The sequence below is a fragment of the Saccopteryx bilineata genome, chromosome 2 (genome assembly GCF_036850765.1).
Source record: "Saccopteryx bilineata isolate mSacBil1 chromosome 2, mSacBil1_pri_phased_curated, whole genome shotgun sequence".
In the NCBI taxonomy this organism is placed as follows: Eukaryota; Metazoa; Chordata; class Mammalia; order Chiroptera; family Emballonuridae; genus Saccopteryx; species Saccopteryx bilineata.
In genome coordinates, this window is record NC_089491.1 from 160838780 (window position 1) to 160863163 (window position 24384).

At 39.4% G+C, this 24384-nt stretch overlaps 1 protein-coding gene across 3 annotated transcripts; it reads right to left on the reverse strand.

The window, feature by feature from the left end:
• Positions 1 to 813: 813 nt before the first annotated feature.
• LOC136324842 (NEDD4-binding protein 2-like 2) lies at positions 814 to 23678 on the reverse strand. Of its 3 annotated transcripts, none has more exons than XM_066258264.1 (6): positions 23471 to 23678; positions 21066 to 22282; positions 11703 to 11827; positions 4763 to 4851; positions 4313 to 4389; positions 814 to 1181 (listed from the first exon to the last, which is right to left on the reverse strand). In XM_066258264.1, the coding sequence occupies exons 2-6, from the start codon at positions 22280 to 22282 to the stop codon at positions 980 to 982; spliced, it is 1710 nt and encodes a 569-aa protein (XP_066114361.1). In that variant the 5' UTR covers positions 23471 to 23678; the 3' UTR covers positions 814 to 979. The 3 variants fall into 3 exon arrangements, with proteins under 3 accessions (XP_066114361.1, XP_066114362.1, XP_066114363.1); XM_066258265.1 differs by lacking the exon at positions 23471 to 23678 and adding an exon at positions 22769 to 23188; XM_066258266.1 differs by lacking the exon at positions 23471 to 23678 and having other exon boundaries at positions 11753 to 11827; positions 21066 to 21198.
• Positions 23679 to 24384: the final 706 nt, after the last annotated feature.

Sequence of the window (24384 nt, forward strand, 5' to 3'; positions counted from 1 at the left end):
GGTGCTAAAATGGCTTCAGTTGCAACAGAGTAACAGCCCCAGATAGGCAGAGCATCGCCACCTAGTGGGCTTGCCGGGTGGATCCCAGTCTGGCACATGTGGGAGTCTCTCTGCCTCTCAGCTTCTCACTTAAGAAAAATAAAAAAAATAAAAAATAAAAAAGGCTCTCCAGGTGACTGCTACACTTACTGTATGGCATTTGACAAAGAATTTTGTTTTAACTAACTGATATGTTAAGTTAGAAATATTTTTTTCACATAGATGAATTAGCATAAACATTAATTTTACCTATGTAATAAACAGGAGAATCAACTACAGTGCCTATAACAAGTAGAGTTTCTTGTATATTTAAGGCACTTAAGGAAAAATACTAAAGTTTTATCAAAAGTTAGTTTTAGGTATAAACTATAAAATTGTTCAGCCAGGGGGAAGGAATTAGGGGGGTTGGGGGAAAGGGTCGGGAGGGGGTTTGAGGCTCAGGGGTAGGTGAGAAAAGAGGGATAAATATACAGTGTTGGAACAGGATTTGACCTTGGGTGATGGGCACACAACACAATCAACAGTTCAAATGCTATAGAAATGTTCACCTGAAACCTGTGTCCTCTTATTGACCATTGTCACCCCATTAATTTCTAAATAAAAATTTTAAAAAATGTTAAACATTATCTACAAAATAGGTAAAATTATTTTAAAATTTAATTGTAGAAAACAATCTACTTCTTACCCACTCAGGTGTCTTCATAATAACCAAAAGTATTACAAAAGATTATAAAAACAATTATAAAAAGATTATAAAAACAATTGTATTCAAAATACAATTTTGTGTGACTTTTATTTATACTTTAGAATTTAAACAACTTCTGGGAGCATCCTCTGGGAGGCAATGTAATCCCTTTTTATTTAAAACTACTTAAACTTCAAGAAAGGTTCACTAATTTTATTTCAAGGGCAACAAATGTGTTAGCTGAAAATAGCCACCTTAATGATTGGATGTGACACAAACTTGACTGTGTGAGCCTAGAGAGCCTCCCCACCTCTGTCTCTCCTCTAAAGGAGGAAGTCTTTGTGTACTTTTGTGCACTGGTTCCACTGAATTCATTACAGTAGAGATGGACATTTGGTATTCATAACGATCCAACATCTGAGCAATCTTCTTTCGAGACACACCGTGTTTATTCCTCCTAACAAAAAAGAAAAGGATTTTAATTCTTTTTAAAGAATTTAGAGGCTTAGAGAGTAAGTTGTTCTAAAGTAATACACTACAGATTCTAAATTATATTTTGCAAATAAATACTAGAAGATACATCTCATTTATTCACATTTTATACAAAAAAAATTTATACTGGATCTTTCACAAATTTTAAATTAACTGTAAAAGGTTTAAAGATACTATAAATCAGAGCAAAATGTTAACTAGTTATCTCCTTCACCACATAGAACTACCAATTCATTGAACCACTGAGTTAATCTCCCCTCTTTTTTAATAACAAAATCAAAGATATAAGAGACTGTTTTGAGAATTAAAGAACTGAGTAAATTTCTGTAGGACTTACAAAAGTCGTATCAAATATTTATCACTTTTTAAGTTATTTTAGGATACAACCATATTACATTTTAAAATTTTATTAATACAAATTATCAGAGCTACAACAATTTGGACATATGTCAAAAACATTAAGTGAAAGAAACTAGACATAAAACATATTATTTAATTCTACTTATACGAAGTCTGAAAAAAATCAAAATTAAACTATGGTGTTATGGCAAAAGGTGGTTTAGGGAAAAAAAAGACACTTTAAAGAAAGTAACTGCCAAGAAATTGTTACTGGGAAAAGACTTGGAAGAACTTCTGAGGTGTTGATAAAGGTCTCATAACATGGGTAATAATTAAATGAATATCTGCCTTATAAGCAATTTGGTAAGTCATGTATTTATATTTTATGTATTTTTCTGTAAGTTTATGAAAACAAAAAGTGGTTTAAAAATTATTCTTGACTCTCAAAAAACTTTTTACTACTATTTAAACCCTCACTGTTTTCCATTACTTGACTCAGACATGGCAAAAAACACAGAAACATATTATACATTTAATGTTTTAGTACTAGATTTACTAATTAATTTTTCCCAGAAAAAGGACATGAAAGAAATGTTTACCTTTTTTTGTTTTTTGTTTGTTTCTTTTTTAAAGTGAGAATAGGGGATATACACAGACAGACTCACATGACCTGGCCAGGATCCACCTGGAACCCTTGTCTGGGGGACCAATGCTCTGCCCATCTGTGGCCACTAGCAATCAAGCTATTTTTAGTGCCTGAGGCTGGAGGCTCCAAGGAACCATCCTCAATGCCAGGGCTATGTGTTTGAATCAATCGAGCCATGGCTTTGGGAGGGGAAATGAGAGAGAAAGAGAGAGAGAGAAAGGGTGAGTGGGGAAGAAGCAGATGGCCACTTCTCCTCTGCCCTGACCAGAAATCGAAACTGGAACTTCCACAAACCGGGCCAACACTCTCTACCACTGAGCCAACCAGCCAGGGGATGTTTACTTTTCAAAACTATTGATGCTTATGTTGAAGGTGAGAAGAAAAAAAAGTAAAAGAGAGAGAAAATGAAAAGTCAAAAAAAAATCTCAGGTTGAAAATTGGAGAGATAACTAAATTCACAAGATGCCAAATTTGATGAGTCAACCAAGTCGTTAAAAAAACAACAACAGCCTGACCAGGCAGTGGTGCAGTGGATAGAGTGTCGGACTGGGATACGGAGGACCCAGGTTCGGAACCCCGAGGTCGCTGGCCTGAGCATGGGATCATAGACATGACCCCATGGTTGCTGGCTTGGGCCCAAAGGTCACTGGCTTGAAGCCCAAGGTTGCTGGCTTGAGCAAGGGGTCATCTGCTCTGCTGTAGCCCTCTCCCCGTCAAGGAACATATGAAAGAGTAATCAATGAACAACTAAGAAGACTAAGGAGCCACGATGGAGAATTGATGCTTCTCATCTCTCTCCTTCCAGCCTATCTGTTCCTATCTGTCCCTTTCTCTGTCTCTGTCACAAAACAACAACAACAACAAAAATTATACTAGACATCAGTTAAAATGATTTTTGCTTTTAAAGTCAATAAACAAAGCCTAACTATATTTCATCAATTCATTTGTTCATCATAACCAAAATATCTTTAGTTTTTAACCTTGTCTCTTCTGAGGTGCAATACAAGCAAGGCAGTAAACAATACCAGATATTAGTAAATTTATAAATTTATTCATATATGAACATCTGGCATATAAATCAGAAAGGGAAAGTAAGGTGACCAAAGGAATCAAAGAAAAGGGGGAAAGAATTAAATTAGTTGGACACCACACAGAATAACCAAGTAACTGTAAGTTGAAAGAGGGCAAACTGAGTTGGGAGAAATAAAAAGAGAAATGATGGTTGTACAACTCTGAATATACTGAAAACCACTGAACTGTATACTTTTAATGGGTAAAGTATGTGAATTGTATCTCAAAGTTGTTACAAAAGGGGAGAGAGGTAAAAATGAAGGAAAAAAGTCATAGTCAGGAAAACCAGTGCTGTGAGGAAAAAGGGATAAAGGTAAACAAACAGAAGAGCAGGGTTCAAGATTATACAAATCCACAATCCCTCACCACAAATCTGAAACCTGAAATACGTTGAAAACCCAGTTTTCTGTTAACTCATATGACAGTAAAATATAACAGACCTATCTATATTTGTCAACACAATCTACTTGCACTGACAACAGATTATGTATGTAGACTCTTATTTTAGCCTACTTAGTCATGATTTGCCACAAAAATAGTAAGATGTTGGATTATGAAAGCTGCTAGGGGGTGTTATGATTAGTTACACACACTAATATTACCTTTCTCACATCCAAACAAATCTGAATTCCAAAACACAATGGTTCCCAGGATCTTGGTTATGGGATTACGGAGCTGTAGTAGCAAAGATAGAAAAGAGGGAGCAAGAGAAAGCACCAGGTAAAGAGGCGATGGAACCTAAAACGGGAGGCAGTGAAGCTGGAAGGAATATGCAGGAAGTGGCCTAGCTAAAAACCAGAGGGAGAAGTCCTACTTTTCCCCTCAAACACACTTAACAAGAAAAATGTAATAAAATTTAACAAGCAAGGTTCTTCAGAAACACTGAATTAAAGTCAGTGTTTCTCTTAACAGAAAGAAGTAGTCGTCTCTAATCGTAAGCAGCAAAGATATGACAAGCAAAGTTATTAAGACACTGACCACGTACAAGAAAAAAAGAAAGAAAAACAGAAAAAGATTCAAAATAAATTTGGATGCCTTACTTTTCTAATTCTTCAGGGTCAAATTTCCACCAAGTTTCAGGTTCATGAAACTCTACTCTGTATCCTTTTCCTATGGCCTACACAAAAGAAAGGAAGAAAACATAAACCCAGAGAATACTTAAAAAGTAAAAAGGCAGATATAAATTTCATTTAGACAATACTTCTAAATTTGCTCCATCAAGAAAAAATTTACTTTTAAAATATTACGGTTTACAAAAATTTTAAGACCGCTTAACTAGTTGTCAAATTCCTATCCATCCTCAAGTCCAGGCAAAACTAACAAGAAGTATATTTCTTAATACCATTCCCATATTTTTTAACTAAGTAAACAAACCTCTTTAAAAAACAAGGAAAATGTTTTAAAAATAAAAATCAAAGTAACCAAAATTCCAGAATATAAAAGTATTGACAAGAATAAAATACCAAAACTCTCCCATATCGCATATTTACCATTTCCACATATGGTTTCATTTCCCAAGCTTGCGTATTAGTGTTGTCTATTATAACGGGAGATCTTCCCTGATTGATAGCTTGTTTGGCTGAAATAAAAAGAAATTTAAAAAACAAAAATAACAAAAATAGAGAACTATTAGATTAAAATACACAAAATTTAAACTTTCATTACTAAGAAATTTTCTACATCTCTGTACTGAAAACCAAAGCTATACAATTTCTTGAGTCAGTGCCATGGGAAAAAAACTCCACTAGATTAAAAAGGAATTGGGAGACATAACCACACGCTGTGTGTATTCTGCAGACCAGATGCTGGTTTTGACTAACTGTAACGGACATTTTGGGGAAAGTATTTTGTTGCAATTACAGCTTATGAAGAGTTTAGTCTAGAGCTAACTTTCATTTAAGGAAATATAGGAATAAGTTACATTTGAATATGGTCTGATTGTGAAAAGGGGTGAACATTTATTGACATAGCAAGATGGAGATTTGCTAACTGAAAATGGCAAGTTGCAAGACAAGACAATATATAAGTTTAATCTTACTTTGGTCAAAATATAAAGATCTGAGAAGAGTTACTTAGATAACAAACGTGGTCATCTGTAGGTAGTGAGAAAATTTACCTTTTTGTACTTATCTATATTTTCCAATGTTTTACAATTACCAACAATGCTTTTGAAATAAGATTTACGTTAAAAAAAAGTGCTATAGATTTATCATTGATTTACCAGCAAAACTTATATTGTATATTCAACTGACATTATTTTTTTAATCATTTTTTATATTTTAATTACAGTTGACATATATTAGTTCTGAAATGTAGAAAAGAAAGGTTCTTAGCATAAGTAACTTTCAGTAGAACTTACTTTCTCTAAAACAAAGAGACTTTCAGCAGAACTTACTTTTTTCTAAAAGACTCCCTACCCCAGCCTTGAGGCTGGTTTCCCGGGCTGCAGCCTTGGGCTAGCTCTGCAAGGTTACAGGTGTTCCCAAAATATTTCTCCCTGAATTAATCCTATAGGTAAGCATCAGAAATGAACTTGTTCCACTGCTTTGTTTTACTGCTAGGCTTCCCCTCCTCCCCATACCCCGATCAATGTGTAATTTTGTCTTTAAAAGCTGACTTGAAACTGTGTTGGGGCCGCATAATTTGAGTGACTTAGGTCTCTGTGCAGTGCAGTCACCAGCTTTGAATAAAGACTTCTTTAAATTTGAATTTTGGTGTGGAGAACGTCTGTATACTTTCACTGGTTTCGCTATGAGTTTCAGGTGTACACCCTGGTGATTAGAATTTAGTGATCATCCCAATAAATCTCATGCCCATCTGACACCCAAGTTATTAGAATATTACTGATTATATTCCCTATGACTATCTTGTAACTACCAATTTCAACTTCTTAACCCCTTAATCTTTCTCATCCATTCCTCCAAACCCCCCTCCCATCTGGCAACAGTTCAAAATGTTCTATCTATGAGTCTCTTTCTGTTCTGCTTGTTCCTTTATTTTGTTTTTTAGATTCAAGTCCAGGAAGCTCAGAGTCCTATACAAATGAACCCAAAGAAGCCCACACCAAGACACATCAAATTAAAATGCCAAAGGTTATAGACAAAGAGAGAATCTTAAAAGCAGCAAGAGAAAAGCAGTTATTTACCTACAAAGGAGCTCACATAAGACTGTCAGTTGATTTCTCAATAGAAACTTGGCAGGCCAGAATGGAGTGGCAAGAAATATTGTGATGAAAAACAAGGACCTACAAAAAAGGTTACTCTACCCAACAAAGTGGTTACTTCTTAGGACTAGGACTCAAACTGGGAGCTATGATAGAACAGACCCATTAAAAACTTTATCTCCCTATCCTTACCCCATCTCTTTTCCTATTAGTTGAGAATCAATGCCACAATGAACCACTGTTATGATAAGAGTGTGTATCTCTTAAGTGTAAACAGGTAAGAAATATAATTAAGAACCCATAATAAAAGTTAAAAGGCTGAGGCAAAATGCAATGACACAAAAGTTTTCTTGGGGTTTAGAATTTAAACCAGTAAGATATACATAATGAAAACATTTAAACAGAGGTCCCAGACAGAATTCTAAAGGTTAGAGTTAAGTAGTAATAACTACGGCTAAGAACACATTTGGAAGACGATGTCTCTAAAAATACCGAAAGAAATTTGGGTCATAAACAGTACACCAAAATGCTATCCACCTCTCACTGCTCCATCCCCTCAATCATCAAGTTATCAAATCTTTCATTAAAAAAAAAAAACCATATCAAAGTAATTCTTCTAATGTCTGACATTCAGGCCTATACCTCCAAGAAGTTATGTTCCAGAAGAAGAGCTTATCAGGTGTACTGGCTCTGCTCACTGCCTTTATTTTATAAAAAAAATTATTAAATGAGAGGCAGGGAGGCAGAGACATACATACACCCATATGTGTCCTGACCAGAATCCACTTGGCAAACCCGTTACCCGGCAATGCTCTGACCATCTAAGGCCATTGCTCCATTGCTTGGCAACCAAGCTAGTTTTAGCACCTGAGGTGAAGCCATGGAGCCATCCTCAGCACCTGGGGCCAACTTGCTCAAATCATTTGAGCTATGATTGCAGAAGGGGAAGAGAGAAAGAGAAAAATAAAGAGTAAGCGAAAGAAAAAGAGAAAGAGAAAAGGGGGAGGGGTGGAAAAGCAGATGGTCGCTTCTCCTACGTGCCCTGACTGGGAATCAAACTCGGGACTTCTACACACCGGGCAGATGCTCTACCACTGAGCCAACCAGCCAGGGCCTCTGCCTACTGCCTTTATTCATTCCACTTATTACCTACGCCTATTCTTTTGACTTTAGGCCAGTGACACCAAACATTTTTTTGGAATTGCAATACCAACATTACCTTATTTAGATAATAATGTCCTATAGAATTTTTAAAAATAAAAAATAGTATTTTTTTTAGATTATTGTGCTACTGGAATATATTTGAAGGAATTCTAGAACATCATAGAACCAATACTAGGAAATAGTCTTATAATCAAACTTAATCTGACATTTAAACTTTCCTGTGAAACAATGGATTGTAACAGAGTGAAACTTTTTACTCAGAAATATCTTCCCAGCCCTGCCCGGTGGCTCAGTGGATAAAGCATCGGCCCAGCATATGGATGTCCTGGGTTTGATTTCTGGTCAGGGCACACAGGAGAAGGGAACATCTGCTTCTCCAGCCCCTTCTCTCCCTCTTCCCCTCCTGAAGCCAGAGCTCCATTTGTTCAAGTGCAGCCCCAGGCGCTGAGCATAGTTCCGGTGGAGTGCATCAACTTCCTGCACTAAAAATAGCTGGGCACTTGAGCATCCATTCCAGGTGGGGTTACTGGGTGGATCTCGGTCAGGGCGCATGAGGGAGTCTGCCTAACTATCTCCCCTCCTCTCACCTTAAAAAAAAATAAAAAATCCTCCCTGAAATATTTTACTCTGAAAATTAACACTTAAAAAGAAAAGCATTTGCTCTGTTTTTTCTGTATACAGACCCTAGTTGCTAGGTCTAGTTGAGAGGAAATTCTCATTAAGAATTCTAGCTACTAAACACAGTAGGAACAATAGATCTAGAAATTCACCGAGCCCTGGCCGGTTGGCTCAGCGGTAGAGCGTCAGCCTGGCGTGTGGGGGACCCGGGTTCGATTCCCGACCAGGGCACATAGGAGAAGCACCCATTTGCTTCTCCACCCCCCCCCTTCCTCTCTGTCTCTCTCTTCCCCTCCCGTAGCCAAGGCTCCATTGGAGCAAGGATGGCCCGGGCGCTGGGGATGGCTCCTTGGCCTCTGCCCCAGGCGCTAGAGTGGCTCTGGTGGCGGCAGAGCAAAGCCCCGGAGGGGCAGAGCATCGCCCCCTGGTGGGCAGAGCGGCGCCCCTAATGGGCGTGTCGGGTGGATCCCGGTCGGGTGCATGCGGGAGTCTGTCTGTCTCTCCCCGTTTCCAGCTTCAGAAAAATACAAAAAAAAAAAAAAAAAAGAAGAAGAAGAAATATCACCGTTTTGCAACCAACCCTTAATGAAATAATTGATTCAGGAAACACTTCATTGTTGAATAAAACCATTAGATAAAGGTTGATGGGGATCTTGATGACGGAGGGAGCAGGTTGTCCCTTAGATGCTTCTGATCATTCTTAGTATCACTAAAAATGGGATAGTCAGATTTTGCTTACTCCTTGCAAAAAAAACAAACTTGAACCTAATAATTCCTCCAGTTTAGAGCTAACTACCATTTAAGGCAATACAGGAGAAAGAGGAACAAGTTAAATGGTTACCACAGGTGGACAAAAAAGGGCCCGCATACTAGCCTGCCAAGCTCAGGGGAAGCATGCATGGCAGGCCTTACAAACTCAGAGACCTAAAGTAATCATGTAGAATGGTCTAAAATTAAAGTTTCTAACTAAAAGCAAGTCATAGAGGTTAGTCATGTCCTAGGCTGGGATTTTCATTGACAAAAGTCAATCTTTACCTTAGCTGAGCCTATTGTCTTTTGCATCTAAGATAATATACCTTGGGAATATCACAGTAATCCTTTTCTAGATCCCCTAAAGCACAACCTCTCTCAGAGCAGAGAACCCCTCTGTAAAGCCAGATGGCACGGCCAGGGCCACCATCACAGCAGCCTTCTGACCCATGCAGGTTCGAATTGGATTCGGACAGTCGGTAAAGAAACAGCTGAGCCACAAACTGGTGGGCCATAGTCTTTAATCCTAGCTTGCACCCGGCGGGCAAGTAAAAATACACACTGGGCTCCAAAACCCAATCACATTCAGTGCTCACAAAGCCACTGACTTATCCGAGTTTCCTAGAATCAAAGGTTTCTAGCTCACCAGCTTTATTCTCCTCAGTTCCCCATCTCCTTCCTTATCCCAAATACAAACTCTATACAAACTGGCATCTCACTCAGCACTCCACCATCTTGGCTGCTTCTCCTGGCCTCCTCCACGTGGCCTTTCTCTGCTCTCCTCTGCTCTCTCTTCTAATGATGATCTTAGAAACCAAGCGCCAAGTCCCGTTCTGCCTCCATTTTATAGTGTAGAAATCCAAACCCTTAATCCAATATACATAATAGGGAAGTCTCTAATACAAAGTCACTTCTCTGAGGCATGATAGGATTGTACCACCTCACACCAAAAAGGGTGGGACAGGCTTAATCCCAAAACCAAGCCTCAGGCTACAACGATTCTCAACACACATTAATATCACCTGGGCAACGGCCTCTTTAACAAAGTGAGCATAATACATTTTATCTGCCCAACACCCTCATTATCTTCCTTTCCCACACATCAGCTCTATGTGCTGTGAATGTTCATTGTTAACTATTATATACCCACCAATGTCAAAGAAGTGTGTCTATCAATTTATATTTTACTCAACCTCAGATATATCCACGCTTTGCTTTCTCTAACCTCCCTAATCTATCACCAATGAATTTCATGTAACCCCCTTCTTCCTTCCTCTTTGATTATGATGTATAAAGTAGGGGGTAAAACTGCCATTTTCTGAAGCATTTTCTCAATCTATTGAGATTTTTCTTCCTGGCAATTGTCATTAGTTTGGCTCAAATATAAAAATTCTTACAGGTCTGGACATTTCTTACGTGGTTATGAGTAAGCAAACAGGTAACTACAGGATATGGGATATTCTATAGGACAAACGACCAAGTTTCATCAACAAGTTAATGGTATGAGGATGAAAAGGGGGAAATTGCTAGATAAACAATGAAAAGAAACATAAAACCAAATATATTGTAAGGACTTTGTATCCTGATTCAAACAAAACTGTAAATAAATAATTGCCCCAGATGGGCAGAGCATCACCCCCTGGTGGGCATGCTGGGTGAATCCGGTTGGGAGCATGCGGAGTCTGTCTGATTGCCTCCTCGCTTCTAACTTTGTAAAAATAAATAAATAAATAAGTAGGTAAATAGTTAATAAGACAGGAGAAATTCAATACAGAGTGGGTATTACATAATGCCAAGAAATTGAGGCACTATAGTTAAAATATTAAGTAACAAGGCAGTTCATATGAAATGCATAAAATGTAATGTCTAGAATTATTTTAAAATACTTTTGTAATTAGAAAACAGGAGGAGTGAAAAAAGGATAACACCAAGATGGCAAAATCTCGGTAACTGATAATTGTGAATGATGAGTGTATGGGGTTCACTATAATCTAAGTTTAAATTTTTTCTTAATAAAATTTAATCATCAATGCATTCACCTGTTAAAAAAGAAATTAACATACTATATGCATTTTTACTTACAAGTTCTAGAACAAGTTTCAATCTGACTGCAACATGAGAATATCTGTGTAACTTTCAAGAAAAATACCAATGCTTAGGTCCACCACAGACCAGCAAAACCAGAATCTTTGGGGCTGACTCAGGCATAAATTTTTTTCTTTTTAATTTGCAAGTAATTCAAATGGGCAGCCAAGATTGAGAACTATTATTCCAAGGTGAAACTGACCCATGTGACTCTAAAAAAATGTATTAAACAGATTTTTCATATGAGAAAAAATTTTAATACTCACAGGCATTATATTAAGCCTTAGAAAGCATTACCATTATGCTTAAAAGACATAACTTTTAGGAATACATAACAATACTATCAGAGTTCTCTGAATTTATTCAAGATACAGTATAAAACCTACCAAAATATCCCACCTCTCTATTTTACCAGTTTATATTGGTACATTATTTATAGTTCATAAAATATTCTACCTAAATTCTCTGATTTTCACAACAAACTTGCAAGTATCACTGCTTCTAACAGATGGAAAAAAAATGGATCTCAAAGCTGTTGAAATGACTTGTGAAAGTTGTCCAGTTGGTAAGAGTCAAGTTGAGAATAAAAACCCAGGTCCTCTGATTCCCTGTCAGATATTCTATCCCAGGAGACTTGGCCCAAAACAAACCTCTGTTCTGGTTCCAGTCATGGGCATCACCAAGTTGATTAACATTATACCTGTACCCATCTTGATGGTGAAAATAGTCATCAGTGCTGAACACAATGCCATCACGACTCTGACCAAGCAGAATTCTGTTAATAAAAGAAATCATAAAGTGCTATTTATAAAATCTATCGCCATCAGAAATAAGCCACACAGGAAAGCTTATTGAATGAATTTCAAGTACATATTTTAAGTATATTGCAAATAGAATAGCAGAGGAGCTAAAGCTTAACAAGTTTTCAGATTTCTAATATCAGTTCACACTTAAATCTTCAGTTATAGCCAGTATCAAGAACATTTTTAAAGCGACATTTGTATTAAAACTGTCAAAACACTCTTGAAACGAATCCCAAAATTATGTCAACTGCTGTCCATGTTTTAAGTTTGTGAATGTATATTTGGTGTCTAAAATTGTCTACTACATTTAGTGCAGCAGGTAACCTAAAAGGAAAGAAAGCCTAAGCAAGCTATCCACTGGTGGAAAACTATATTTAAAACAAGAGGCTTGGATAAACTCATTTCCATAAAGCACAAACCTAAAATCAGCAAGCAGGAGTCAGAAATAGCTTGAGGATTCAGGAAGTGAAACAACCTGTGATCCTCCACAGTATAATCGAATTTGAGACTTTTAAGAGATTAAATTACTAAACTAAATAACAACACTAAATAAAGAACACATTCTTGGCCCTGTCTGGTTGGCTCAGTGGATAGAAGCATCTGCCAGGCATGCAGACGCCCCAGGTTCAATCCCCTGTCAGGGCATACATGAGAAGCAACCATATCATCCCCTTCCTCCTCCTCTCTCTCTTCCCTTCTCTCAGCCAGTGGCTCAACTGGTCCCAGCATAGGCCCCATGTGCGGAGGATAGCTCGGTTGATTCAAACATCTGCTCCAGGTGGGGATCGCCGAATGCATCCCAGTTAGGGGGCAGGCTGGAGTCTATCTCTCTATCTCGTCTCCTCTCACTTAAAAAACAACACACTCTCAGAAAAAGTCCATGGCAATTGAGCTGTTCTCACAATACAGGGCTGGGCAAAAGTAGGTTTACAGTTGTAAGTTTTATGCAAAACATAGAATTTATGCTTGTATTATCTATTAATTACTGTTTTTTCCATACAAACAGCTGAACCTACTTTTGCTCCACCCTGTATTATCACCTTAAATTTCTGAGCAGCAAGATTAATAAGCATTTAAGAGTATCAGAATGGCCCTGGCCGGTTGGCTCAGTGGTAGAGCATCAGACTGGCGTGCAGAAGTCCCGGGTTCGATTTCCGGCCAGGGCACACAGGAGAGGCGCCCATCTACTTCTCCACCCCTCCCCCTCTCCTTCCTCTCTGTCTCTCTCTTCCCCTCCCGCAGCTAAGGCTCCATTGGAGCAAAGATGGCCCGGGCGCTGGGGATGGCTCTGTGGCCTCTGCCTCAGGCGCTAGAGGGGCTCTGGTCGCAACATAGTGACGCCCAGGAGGGGCAGAGCATCGCTCCTTGGTGGGCAGAGTGTGGCCCCTGGTGGGCATGCGGGAGTCTGTCTGTCTGTCTGTCCCCGTTTCCAGCTTCAGAAAAATACAAAAAAAAAAAAAAAAAAAAAAGAGTATCAGAAAATTTCCATAACTAGTGACTCATGAAAAAGATGGGATATGCTGAGAAAAGGGAACACACCATAAGAAAATGATTAGGATCCAACAATAACAAAAGTATTTTGATATTTCTATCCTCTCCCTCAACCATTAAGCAACTGGATATAGTTCTATAATTTTCTGAGAGGAAGGAAGAAGGAAATAGAAAGTGGTAGAAGGGATTGAGAGTAAATAATATTGTCCTGGGATGATTTGAGAATATGTGTGTCCTAATAAAAAGTAAGAAAAGGTTTCAACTATTATGATAAACATGTCATCTCTCCTTTCCTCAGTGTATAGTAAAATTGTATATATTTTATAATAAAAAAGGATTGCATACATCAAAAATAAATAATTTTTAAATATGCATTTTCACTCATAGAATTATAGTTCAAATTACTTCAAACAAACCAAATGAAAGTACATGGATTGAATTTGTTTGGGAAGCTGGTATTGGATTTTTTAAGCAACCATAATTTTTCCTAAAGAAGATATATGGCATCTTATTTGCTTATACAGATAACTGGAAACATAAAAATGCTACAATATTAGCATTCCAACCAAAGCTCAATCTTCTAAAAAGATTTTTTTTTTTTTTATCTTTCCGAAACTGGAAACGGGGAGGCAGTCAGACAGACTCCTGCATGCGCCCGACCGGGATCCACCTGGCATGCCCACCAGGGGGCAATGCTCTGCCCATTTTGGGGCATCTGCAATCAGAGCCATTCTCCCGCCTGAGGCAGAGGCCACAGAGCCATCCTCAGCACCCGGGCAAACTTTGCTCCAGTGGAGCCTTGGCTGCAGGAGGGGAAGAGAGAGACAAGAGAGGAAGGAGAGGGGGAGAGGTGGAGAAGCAGATGGGCGCTTCTCCTGTGTGCCCTGGCCGGGAATCGAACCCGGGACTCCTGCACGCCAGGCCGATGCTCTACCACTGAGCCAACCGGCCAGGGCTTCTAAAAAGATTTTGAGCAACTATATAATACCTAATTTTACTTATTTTTTTCTGTTCTATGACTTGATTAGCAAGTGATTTTTCAGATGTTAATACTTAATACCATACTACGAGAGTATCGTGGCTTTTGTGTCCAAGAAATGTTTTAACCTCTCCCAAATTAAAAAGAAGGGGGATACAGTAAATTATTTTACATCATTAAATGAAATCAATATATCAAACATGAATAAACCTTTATGCAGAACATCTTAAATATCTAAATCATAATTATAGCAAATAATTTCAGCCTGGAAAAACTTCTTCCCAGTGTAGACTGCTCATATGTACATCCTTTTAAAATTCCCTGAATTATCTTAAATTATGAAGCTTATTTTGGGGACTTCTATTTCAAAAATGCCTAAATCAATCTGAATATATCAGATGTCATGTCAACCATTTGAACAAAAAATAAATTATTTAAGAATATTAGTATTTTCAAAATTCTTATAGTCAGATTCTATCAGAATTCTTACAAGTCAAATACTAAAATCCTTGGCATGTCAAAATTTAGAACTCTGAAAAATCAAATAATTAAGAAAAAAATCAGATGTGGGCCCAATGGCCACTCAATTTGTATTTTTTTTTTTTTTGTATTTTTCTGAAGTTGGAAACGGGGAGGCAATCAGACAGACTCCCGCATGCACCTGACCGAGATCCACCCGGCCTGCCCACCAGGGGGCGTCGCTCTGCTGCAATCAGAGCCATTCTAGCGTCTGAGGCAGACACCACAGAGCCATCCTCAGCGCCCGGGCCAACTTTGCTCCAATGGAGCCTTGGCTGCAGGAGGGGAAGAGAGAGACAGAGCGGAAGGAGATGGGCGCTTCTCTTGTGTGCCCTGGCTCTCCTGAGTGCCCTGGCCGGTAATCGAACCCAGGACTCCCGCACGCCAGGCCGATACTCTACCACTGAGCCAACCGGCCAGGGCCAATTTATATTTTTTCAAAAAAGCCTTTGAGACAATGTGCCAAACACTTTACTTATCTCTCTCTCTCTCTCTCTCTCTCTCTCTATATATATATATATATATATACACACACACACACACACACATGACCTCATTCACTTCTCACAATAACCTTGCTAATTTGATACGAAACAAATCAGAAAAGAAAATAATTTCAGCCTGACCAGGTGGTGGCGCACTGGATAGAGTGTCGGACTGGGATGTAGAGAACCCAGGTTCAAGACCCCAAGGTCGCCAGCTTGAGCGTGGGCTCATCTGGTTTGAGCACAGCTCACCAGCTTAAGCCCAAGGTCGCTGGCTTGAGCAAGGTGTCACTCAGTCTGCTGTAGCCCCACGGTCAAGGCACATATGAGAAAGCAATCAATGAACAACTAAGAGGCCACAACAAAGAATTGATGTTTCTCATCTCTCTCCCTTCCTGTCTGTCTGTCCCTATCTGTCTCTCTCTCTGTCTCTCTCTGTCCCTGTCACCAAAAAAAAAAAAAAAAAGAATTTCAGAAACCAGGCCACAAGAGTTACAAAAATGGTGGTGGGAGAGCCAAACCATTTGGCTCGCAATTATCCCTGCCTCCTGGTATTCACACCCTGGTATAATCCTCTCCTTGAGTGTAGGTTGCTGTCAGTGACTAGAGCTTCTAACAGAATATGGCAGAGGTGGTGAAATGTCACTTTGGAGGTTAGGTTACTCAAGAAAAATAGTTTCTGTCTTGGGCTCAAGTCTGGCTCACTTTCTTTCATCAAGCTGTGAATGAAGAGACCAGAGTTTCCAGCCTACTTCCAATAAGGAACTGAGGCCGTCAATCCAAAAGCTCACAAGGAACTGAGTCTTGTCAACAACCTCGTGAGAGCCTGTCCATGCAGATTCTTCCCAAGATAAGCCTTCAGACCAGCACACAGCCCTAGCCAACATCTTGATCACAGCATATTAAAGACCATGAACCAGAGGCCCCCAGATAACTGCACACAGATTCCTGTCCTTCAGAAACTATGAGACAATAAATGGTTGTTGCTTTAACTCAGTTTTAGAAAAATGTGTTACACAGCCATAGATAACTAATGCACTAAGTGCTTATATTTCTCCACTTAAGAACAATACTGTTCCTTGAACCCTGTTTTGGGAACCCATTCTCCAAAATGGCCTACCATTAGAGCTGTTTCATGGTTTATTTTTGAAATTTCTAAGAACTGTATGTTATTTTCTTTTTCTTTTTAAAATTATTTATTTAGCAAGATACAGACAGAAACAGATAGAGCAGGGGTCCCCAAACTATGGCCCCTGGGCCACATGCGGCCCCCTGAGGCCATTTATCAGGCCCCCGCCGCACTTCCAGAAGGGGCACCTCTTTCATTGGTGGTCAGTGAGAGGAGCATAGTTCCCATTGAAATACTGGTCAGTTGGTTGATTTAAATTTACTTGTTCTTTATTTTAAATATTGTATTTGTTCCCATTTTGTTTTGTTTTTTTTTACTTTAAAATAAGATCTGTGCAGTGTGCATAGGGATTTGTTCAGTTTTTTTTATAGTCTGGCCCTCCAATGGTCTGAGGGACAGTGAACTGGCCCCCTGTGTAAAAAGTTTGGGGATCCCTGAGATAGAGGAACAGACAGAAAGAAGGGAGAAAATGAGAAGCATCAATTCTTTGTTGGGGCACCTTAGTTGTTCATTGATTGCTTTCTCATATGTGCCTTGACTGGAAGGCTCAATCCAGTGACCTTGGACTCAAGCTTGTGACCCCATGCTCAAGCTTGATAAACCTGTGCTCAAGCCAGCAACCCCAGGGTTTGGAATCTGGGTCAATGTCACAGACTGATGCTCTATCCACTGTGCCACCACCTGGTCAGGCTGTATGTTATTTTCTTAAGATATACCCATGCACATTTAAAAATAAAAGCGTTTTTTCCAGAAAAATCTGAGTAAAGCTGACACTTCATGAACCCTTTACCTCCTTATCTACTGAGTGGCCTTACAAAGACCACTTTACTTGGGACTTCACACTCCTTGAATAGAGACCTACATAAGGAAAGATCAATCTTTCCTCTAGAGTTTAAACCAAGGCCTCGCCCCCAAGCAGCAAGGTAACAAAAACTCCATCTCTCTTTGAACTACAATAAATGTAGTAGTTTCCCACACTGCTATAACAATTCACCATGTATCTAGTGGCTTAAAACAAGAGAGATCTATCTTATAGTGCTGAAGGTCAGAAGTCCGAAATCAGTTTCACTAGGATAAAATAAAGGTGTGGCAGGCTGGCATTCTCCTGGAGGCCTTCAAAGAGGATCTGTTTTCTTGCTCTTCCCAGCTCCAAAAGTCCACCTTAAGTATCTTGGATCAAAGCCCTTCTTCCATCTTCAAAGGCAGCAGTGTAACATCTCTTGTCTTCTCTGACAAATATTCAACTATCTTTTTTCTCTGATCAATTCTAGACATTTTGTTAATATATTTATAATTAAATTAGTGCCTTGCTTGTGAAAATACACTCTTATTGGTGAAATGAGTAGAGAATAAAATATGTAGGTTAGCTAAAATATTTTAGGTTCATCCCTCCTCCTTGCATGAACAGGATAATAAGAAGCTAGCAAAATCTAGAGCCCATACCCCTGGAAATGACTCTCAACGACTGATCCCTAAATGGTCATGTGTCTATCTGCTGAGTCATAAGATTCTGCTTGGCTGTTGCCAACTACTATTGTAAAATAATTCTAGCTCTAAAATATTGCTAAAATCAACTCAAACGAACCTTTCATTAAAGTGCTGTCAGTTTACCTAAATGGACAAAACTGGCACTTTATCTTACCTATAAAGTTTGTGTGGGCCCTGGCCGGTTGGCTCAGTGGTAGAGCATCGGCCAGGCATGCGGAAGTCCCAGGTTTGATTCCCGGCCAGGGCACACAGGAGAAGCGCCCATCTGCTTCTCCACCCCTACCCCTCTCCTTCCTCTCTGTCTCTCTCTTCCCCTCCCACAGCGGAGGCTCCATTGGAGCAAAGATGGCCCGGGCGCTGGGGATGGCTCCTTGGCCTCTGCCCCAGGTGCTAGAGTGGCTCTGGTTGCAACAGAGCGACGCCCTGGAGGGGCAGAGCGTCACCCCCTGGTGGGCGTGCCGGGTAGATCCCGGTCGGGAGCATGCGGGAGTCTGTCTGACTGTCTCTCCCCGTTTCCAGCTTCAGAAAAATACAAAAATAAATAAAAAAAAAGATTGTGTGAACTATTTTGCAGTAGCTTACTCATGAATATTTAAAGTATGTACTTGTGTTAGAATTTAATCTAAAACTGTTTTCATTAAAATGTGTTAGCAAAGTTGTGGATAAATGATTAAGCTTCAGCCACGTATAATCAAGTGGCTTTGGCCGATTATCAACTAACAGAAAGATGGTATTGTGCAGCTTATGCTAAATGCAGAGGGGTAAAGGCAAATACTGAGAGTTCAGGATTACTGTGGGCTGAGATAAGCCAAAACCTCTCAAAGTGGACGCATTTAAGGGAACCTTTGACTAAGCAAAATCCTAAGAACAATGAATGGACAAGTATCATCTCCTGCAATGGAGAGCAGGTAAGAAGACAAGAGGGTGGTAAGGACTAAATTTAAGGAAGAAGAGGGCTTGACAAATATACCCCAAAGAATCCTAACTTTAACTCCTTACACTCATAATGAATATGAAACAATACTATTTTTTAATTTGGTGCCCCAAATCAGCTCAACTCTGATCTACCAAACCTTTGCTTCCTTTCTTTCTTCAATGCTCATTTTGAAAGCTAACTCCCATGTGAAACCATCCCTCACCAGAGAGTATGTGGCTTTATATCCAATCCCAACAAACAATCCTACTTCATTCAAAAACTGGTGACCCAAAGATACTCCTGCTACTTTAACCAAGCTCCTCCAAGGCAGGTGTCATGCACAGGGCAACTCACACATTATACAGTAAAATGAAAGAGCAGGGAAGAAACACTATATCATATATCCCTAGTTTGCTCTTTTATCAGTTTTAGAAAATCTCCCAAATCCCTTAAGCTGAATTTATTCTCTTTAGCCTCTGCTTCTTCTATAAAATGAAAAGAATACAACCCATCTCACAAGATTTTTATATATAAAAGTACTATGCAAATTGGGACATAAATGATGATTGCTACTATAACTTCCATTCTTATATACCTAATCCCTCAAATAAAAAAGATACGTATATATGACATATTACCCCTTCTATCATCTCCCATGACAACAATCTCCCTAGAGTTATACTGAATTACCACTACTCCATTCAACTTGTTTCAGCATACTCCAATCTGTTATTCCAAACCTAATCTTTCTTTCTAATGGTTATTTTAAATCTTGTGTGTGTGTGTGTGTGTGTGTGTGTGTGTGAGAGAGAGAGAGAGAGAGAGAGAGAGAGACACTCATTTGATGGCTACAACAGATCAAGTGACCCCTTGCTCAAGCCAGCGACCTTGGAGTCAAGCTGGTGCATCTTGCTCAAACCAGATGAGCCCGGGCTTAAGTTGGTGACCTCCAGGTTTTGAGCCTGAGTCCTCCGCGTCCAACGGCCCTATCCACTGCGCCACTGCCTGGTCAGGCTGGTTATTTTAAATCTTAATCAGCTGTTCCTAGCTAGGCAATCACTTGATCAAATTTCCAAGTTTCAACTAGTACTTCGATATTGTATTCTAATCTAGAAAATTACCTGTTTGTGACTTCACTCTTATTTCTACCCTTTCCAAAGAGCTGAAATTTCATCATCTTTACAAAATCTTCACTAAAGTAGATGGAATCAAAATACAATGACCTAAACTAAATTAATTTAAAACAATCATAGCTTAGTTTAAAATGTCTGTATAATAAATTTAATCTTTCTCTAATTTCTTGCTTCTAATGAAACTTTTGCTTAGATTGCTTTGCAGGTAAATATAAAACATTTACAAAATTGTTCCTTGGAATTTTTTATCCTCACCCAAAAATACCACATAAAGTTTCTTCTACTCTGTATCTAGCATAGATCTTCTATTATCCTACATAAACTGCAAAGAATTTGTATTGCCTTTCTTTGTGATATTTTTCACAACTGCCCGAATATATTTACATGCAACAATATTCTTTTTAAAAAATGTAAACGAAACCATGAATTTGAAATATTTTATCATAAAGAAAACATAACCAGTTCTAACTCCATTAATTCATATGGGGTTCGCAAAAGTAGGTTTACAGTTGTTTGTGGATAATAATACAATAATTAACAAATATTAATGCAAGAATAAACATTCGCATTGCTCAACTCCTCACTTAAAGACCCTAAAAAAGGTTTCATTCTGCCAGTCAATGTTATGAACAAGGCACAATGCTTAAAATATGCTCAAAATTCCTTTTTTGGGTTATCTCATTTGCTTCTCAAGTATTACTCTACTAACAGACAACAAAACCTGTCCAATGTCTTAAACAAATAATTTGAGTCAGAGCCCAACTCCTCTTAAACTGTTGACTTAAAAGACCAGCACAATTCTCAAATAGCATTTTCTTTCACCACTGTCTTAATAATACATGCTGTAGCTATTTTTAAAGGCCTTAGCAAATTCTTAATGCAGATATGCCAGTTCACCCTCCCTTTATCAGAAAACATCTTTTCAAATATTTACACTGTCAGATGCCGTTCTCAACTATTAACAAAAAATTTCTACTAAAAACATGAAAGCATTTGCCACTGATTACAACTAGTAATTATGATTTTAAAGTAATGAATTATCAAGTATTTACTTGGTATCCTTTCCTTACCGAGATAAAGTTGTTTTCCCAGAACCAGGCAAGCCTCTTAAAAGAATAAGTAACTTCTGTAATTTATTTAACTTTTCTTCTTGAAACTGCTGGTTCATAAACCTCTCTGTTCTATTATGCTTGTCCATAAAAGGATCTTTCCAGCATCCTTCACTGGTTTCACAGAAACCTTGACTCACATATCCATCTTGTACAGTGTAGCCATGTCCATAGGGAAAATCACTACTGATATTTTCACTACTGTCAGTATATTCATTGTTCTGATCAAAAGTCAAACTATTTACATAATATCCATTTCGAATCTGAGAGCTAGCTTGAGCATGGAAAATACTTGATGGTGGACTTGGTAGAGCATTGAATCTTTGAATATCTAAATGATAGTTCGAAATGGGAAGAGGGCTTCGGGGTACTATAAAAGAATGCATTGATTGCCATTCAGGCCTGAAAGTAAAGGACCAGTCACAAAATGTAGGTATTACTTGTCTGTGACAAGGATATTTGCCGGGCTCATTCCCCAAGTACTGCTGATAACCACAATGTAACTGAAGGGCATTACTGAGATCTTGTTTCTTTTCTTCTTCATATTTGAGATCATTATTATGGCTCTGATAATATGAAATAAATTGTTCTTCAGAGGGTTTGAGTTCCTTACAACTGCCTTCCATATCATTATTTTCAAGCTCTTCAATTTCTTTGTAAAACTGGAATAATTCATTATCAATCTCTGATTTTTTGCAGTTAAGTTTCTGTTTCTCTTCTCGTCCTCCTTTGCCATCTATATTACTGACAGTGTCTGCCGGATTCCTCCTTTCACTACATTTCTTCTTCTCAGTAGGCTTGTAAATGGGTCCTATAAATGCTTTACTTGTGCTATATATCTCATCATCTGTGGATACCAAAGGAAGACTTGCAGCCTGTAAGATTTGTGAATCAACGGACTCAATAACAGCTGGTCTATTAGCAAGCATCTCATTAGGCACAGGTTTCAGCAAATTTGTAGTCTTGGCTTTGTTGTCCTGAGACCTATGTCTTTTGACATCAATGATGGTCACAGGGACCCAATCATTTCCAGTTTTCTCTGGGACTCTGTGAAAATCAGAAATACCATGCTGGGGGAAAACAAGAGACTCTTCAGTTGACTTCAATTTTTTATAGCACGGTTCACTTGTTAGTTCCTCATGTCCCAAGGATATAGCTTCAATTTCACCATAAGGCATCTGAGGAGCACATTAATCACACAATTAATAGCTAATATTTAAAAAAGATGGACAAGTTTCTGCAGAAAAAAGAAAACAAACCAAAAAACCCACATTTGTTTGTGACAACAAACAGTAACATTTTTCCAAAAATACAGAAATTATATAATTGTAATTTTATAGCCACTTACTATATATTTAAGTATTGTTATAATTTACGAGAGAGGTTTCACTGAAATGTCATTATCAAAAAAGATACACCTCACCTTCACTCTAAATGATGCACTTTGAATTAAGAAAACTTTAAAAACTTAGTAAGTCAGGAAAGTGAGTTAATAATATTCATTTTGATGATACACACTACTGTATACTAACGAGAGTAAATCTGTCAACCAAACTGACACATATCCAAACTGGCTACAATAAATTGAATCACGGACGTCTTCTATACAAAACCACCATGTCCTTCAGAGTGAATGGATCGGCTCTCCGACCTCAGACACGCACAACTCAGCCATCCGACGACCGGTTCACGGAAACGCCCGTCTTCGTGGGCTCCTATCCTGCGGGCAGTGTAAAAGTGGTTTCCAAACGTTTGTTCTGCACTCATTTAGAGGAAAAAAAAATGCTTCAGCTTTTCTGTACATGACGCAAACAGATCATTTTTCCTTAGCAAAGAGCCTGTGGCAACTCCCCAAATCAAAGCGTTCCTCTTTTCCAGACTGTGGGTGCCTCTGCTCGCCCAGCACTTCCGAGGGGCCTTCAGAAACACGATCGGAAGCCAGCTTTGTTCGGTCTTCGTCCTTCCGCTCTGGTGTTCTCCGACACGAAGAAAAAGGAAACAGCAAAGAGGCCGAGGAAGACAACCCAGAAGAACGCCAAACTCGGGAAACAGCCCCAACCCGGCCACCACCCGGCATGCTTCTTGACCGGAAACTTCAAGAAAAGCCGGAAAAGGCTGGGGGCGTGGTCACGCCCGCCACCAGAGCCCCAGACCTCCCAGTCGCGCAGATACGCATCCCGGCTTTCTCTGTTCCTCTGTCCCGTTGGGGTCCTACTGAGACTTCGTTTATGGCTAACGGGAGGGTCAGATCAAGTGCCGGCGAGAATCCCAGTCGCCGACGGAAAAAGGCAGAAACCGGAAAACTCACCACCACTCCGCTAAACGCACACATATAAACACACACTTGAAATGAGGTGTTTACTCACCTTACCCGACAGCTCTGCATTGACCTTCGCCTCCTAATAAAACCGTTTTCTGACAGACACAGGCCTGTAATACGATGAAAGAAACGCGGAAACGCGGGCCCAAAGCAGAGACCTGGAGAGAATGAAGCACCCGCCCTCAGGATCCAGGAGATGAGCCACCTCGGCACAAGATGGCGGCCACCTCACGCTAACCCGGGAAAAGTTGCTAATTCGCGCCGGGGATTGTGGGAATTGAAGTCCGACCTCTCGCTGATCTCCTCTCTCTGTAGACCAGGACTGGTCTCCCAGAATCCATTGCCTCATAGACGCACTGATTTAACAACAAACTTTACCCGGAATTGGTTCTTAGAATTGCAGTGGGGGCCGTTGTTTAGACTTTAACTTTGGCAGCGCGGTTTTCTGGGATTAACACCTAGATCAGGGGTCCCCAAACTTTTTACACAGGGGGCCAGTTCACTGTCCCTCAGACTGTTGGAGGGCCGGACTATAAAAAAACTATGAACAGATCCCTATGCACACTGCATATATCTTATCTTAAAGTAAAAAAATAAAATGGGAGCAAGTACAATATTTAAAATAAAGAACAAGTAAATTTAAATCAACAAACTGACCAATATTTCAATGGGAACTATGGGCCTGCTTTTGGCTAATGAGATGGCCAATGTCTGGTTCCATATTTGTCACTGCTAGCCATAACAAGTGATATGATGCGCTTCCGGAGCCGTGGTGCATGCGTCCGGCGTCACCGGAGTACTGCACGTGGCAACACCGCGCTTTGCGGCGCCGCCACATACAGTACTCTAGCATCCACATCCTGTGCTCCTCTCACTGACCACCAATGAAAGAGGTGCCCCTACCGGAGGTGCGGAGGGGGCGGATAGCTGGCCTCAGGAGGCCGTAGTTTGGGGACCCCT

Excerpts from the sequence above, each read along its gene's own strand:
- LOC136324842 (XM_066258264.1), bottom strand. The coding sequence starts at position 22,282 with ATGCCTTATGGTGAAATTGAAGCTATATCCTTGGGACATGAGGAACTA. Across the intron at positions 4,852-11,702 it reads TGACTGGAACCAGAACAGAG|CCAAACAAGCTATCAATCAG; the intron begins GTTTGTTTTGGG and ends TTTTTATTTCAG. Across the intron at positions 4,390-4,762 it reads TGAAACCATATGTGGAAATG|GCCATAGGAAAAGGATACAG; the intron begins GTAAATATGCGA and ends TCTTTTGTGTAG.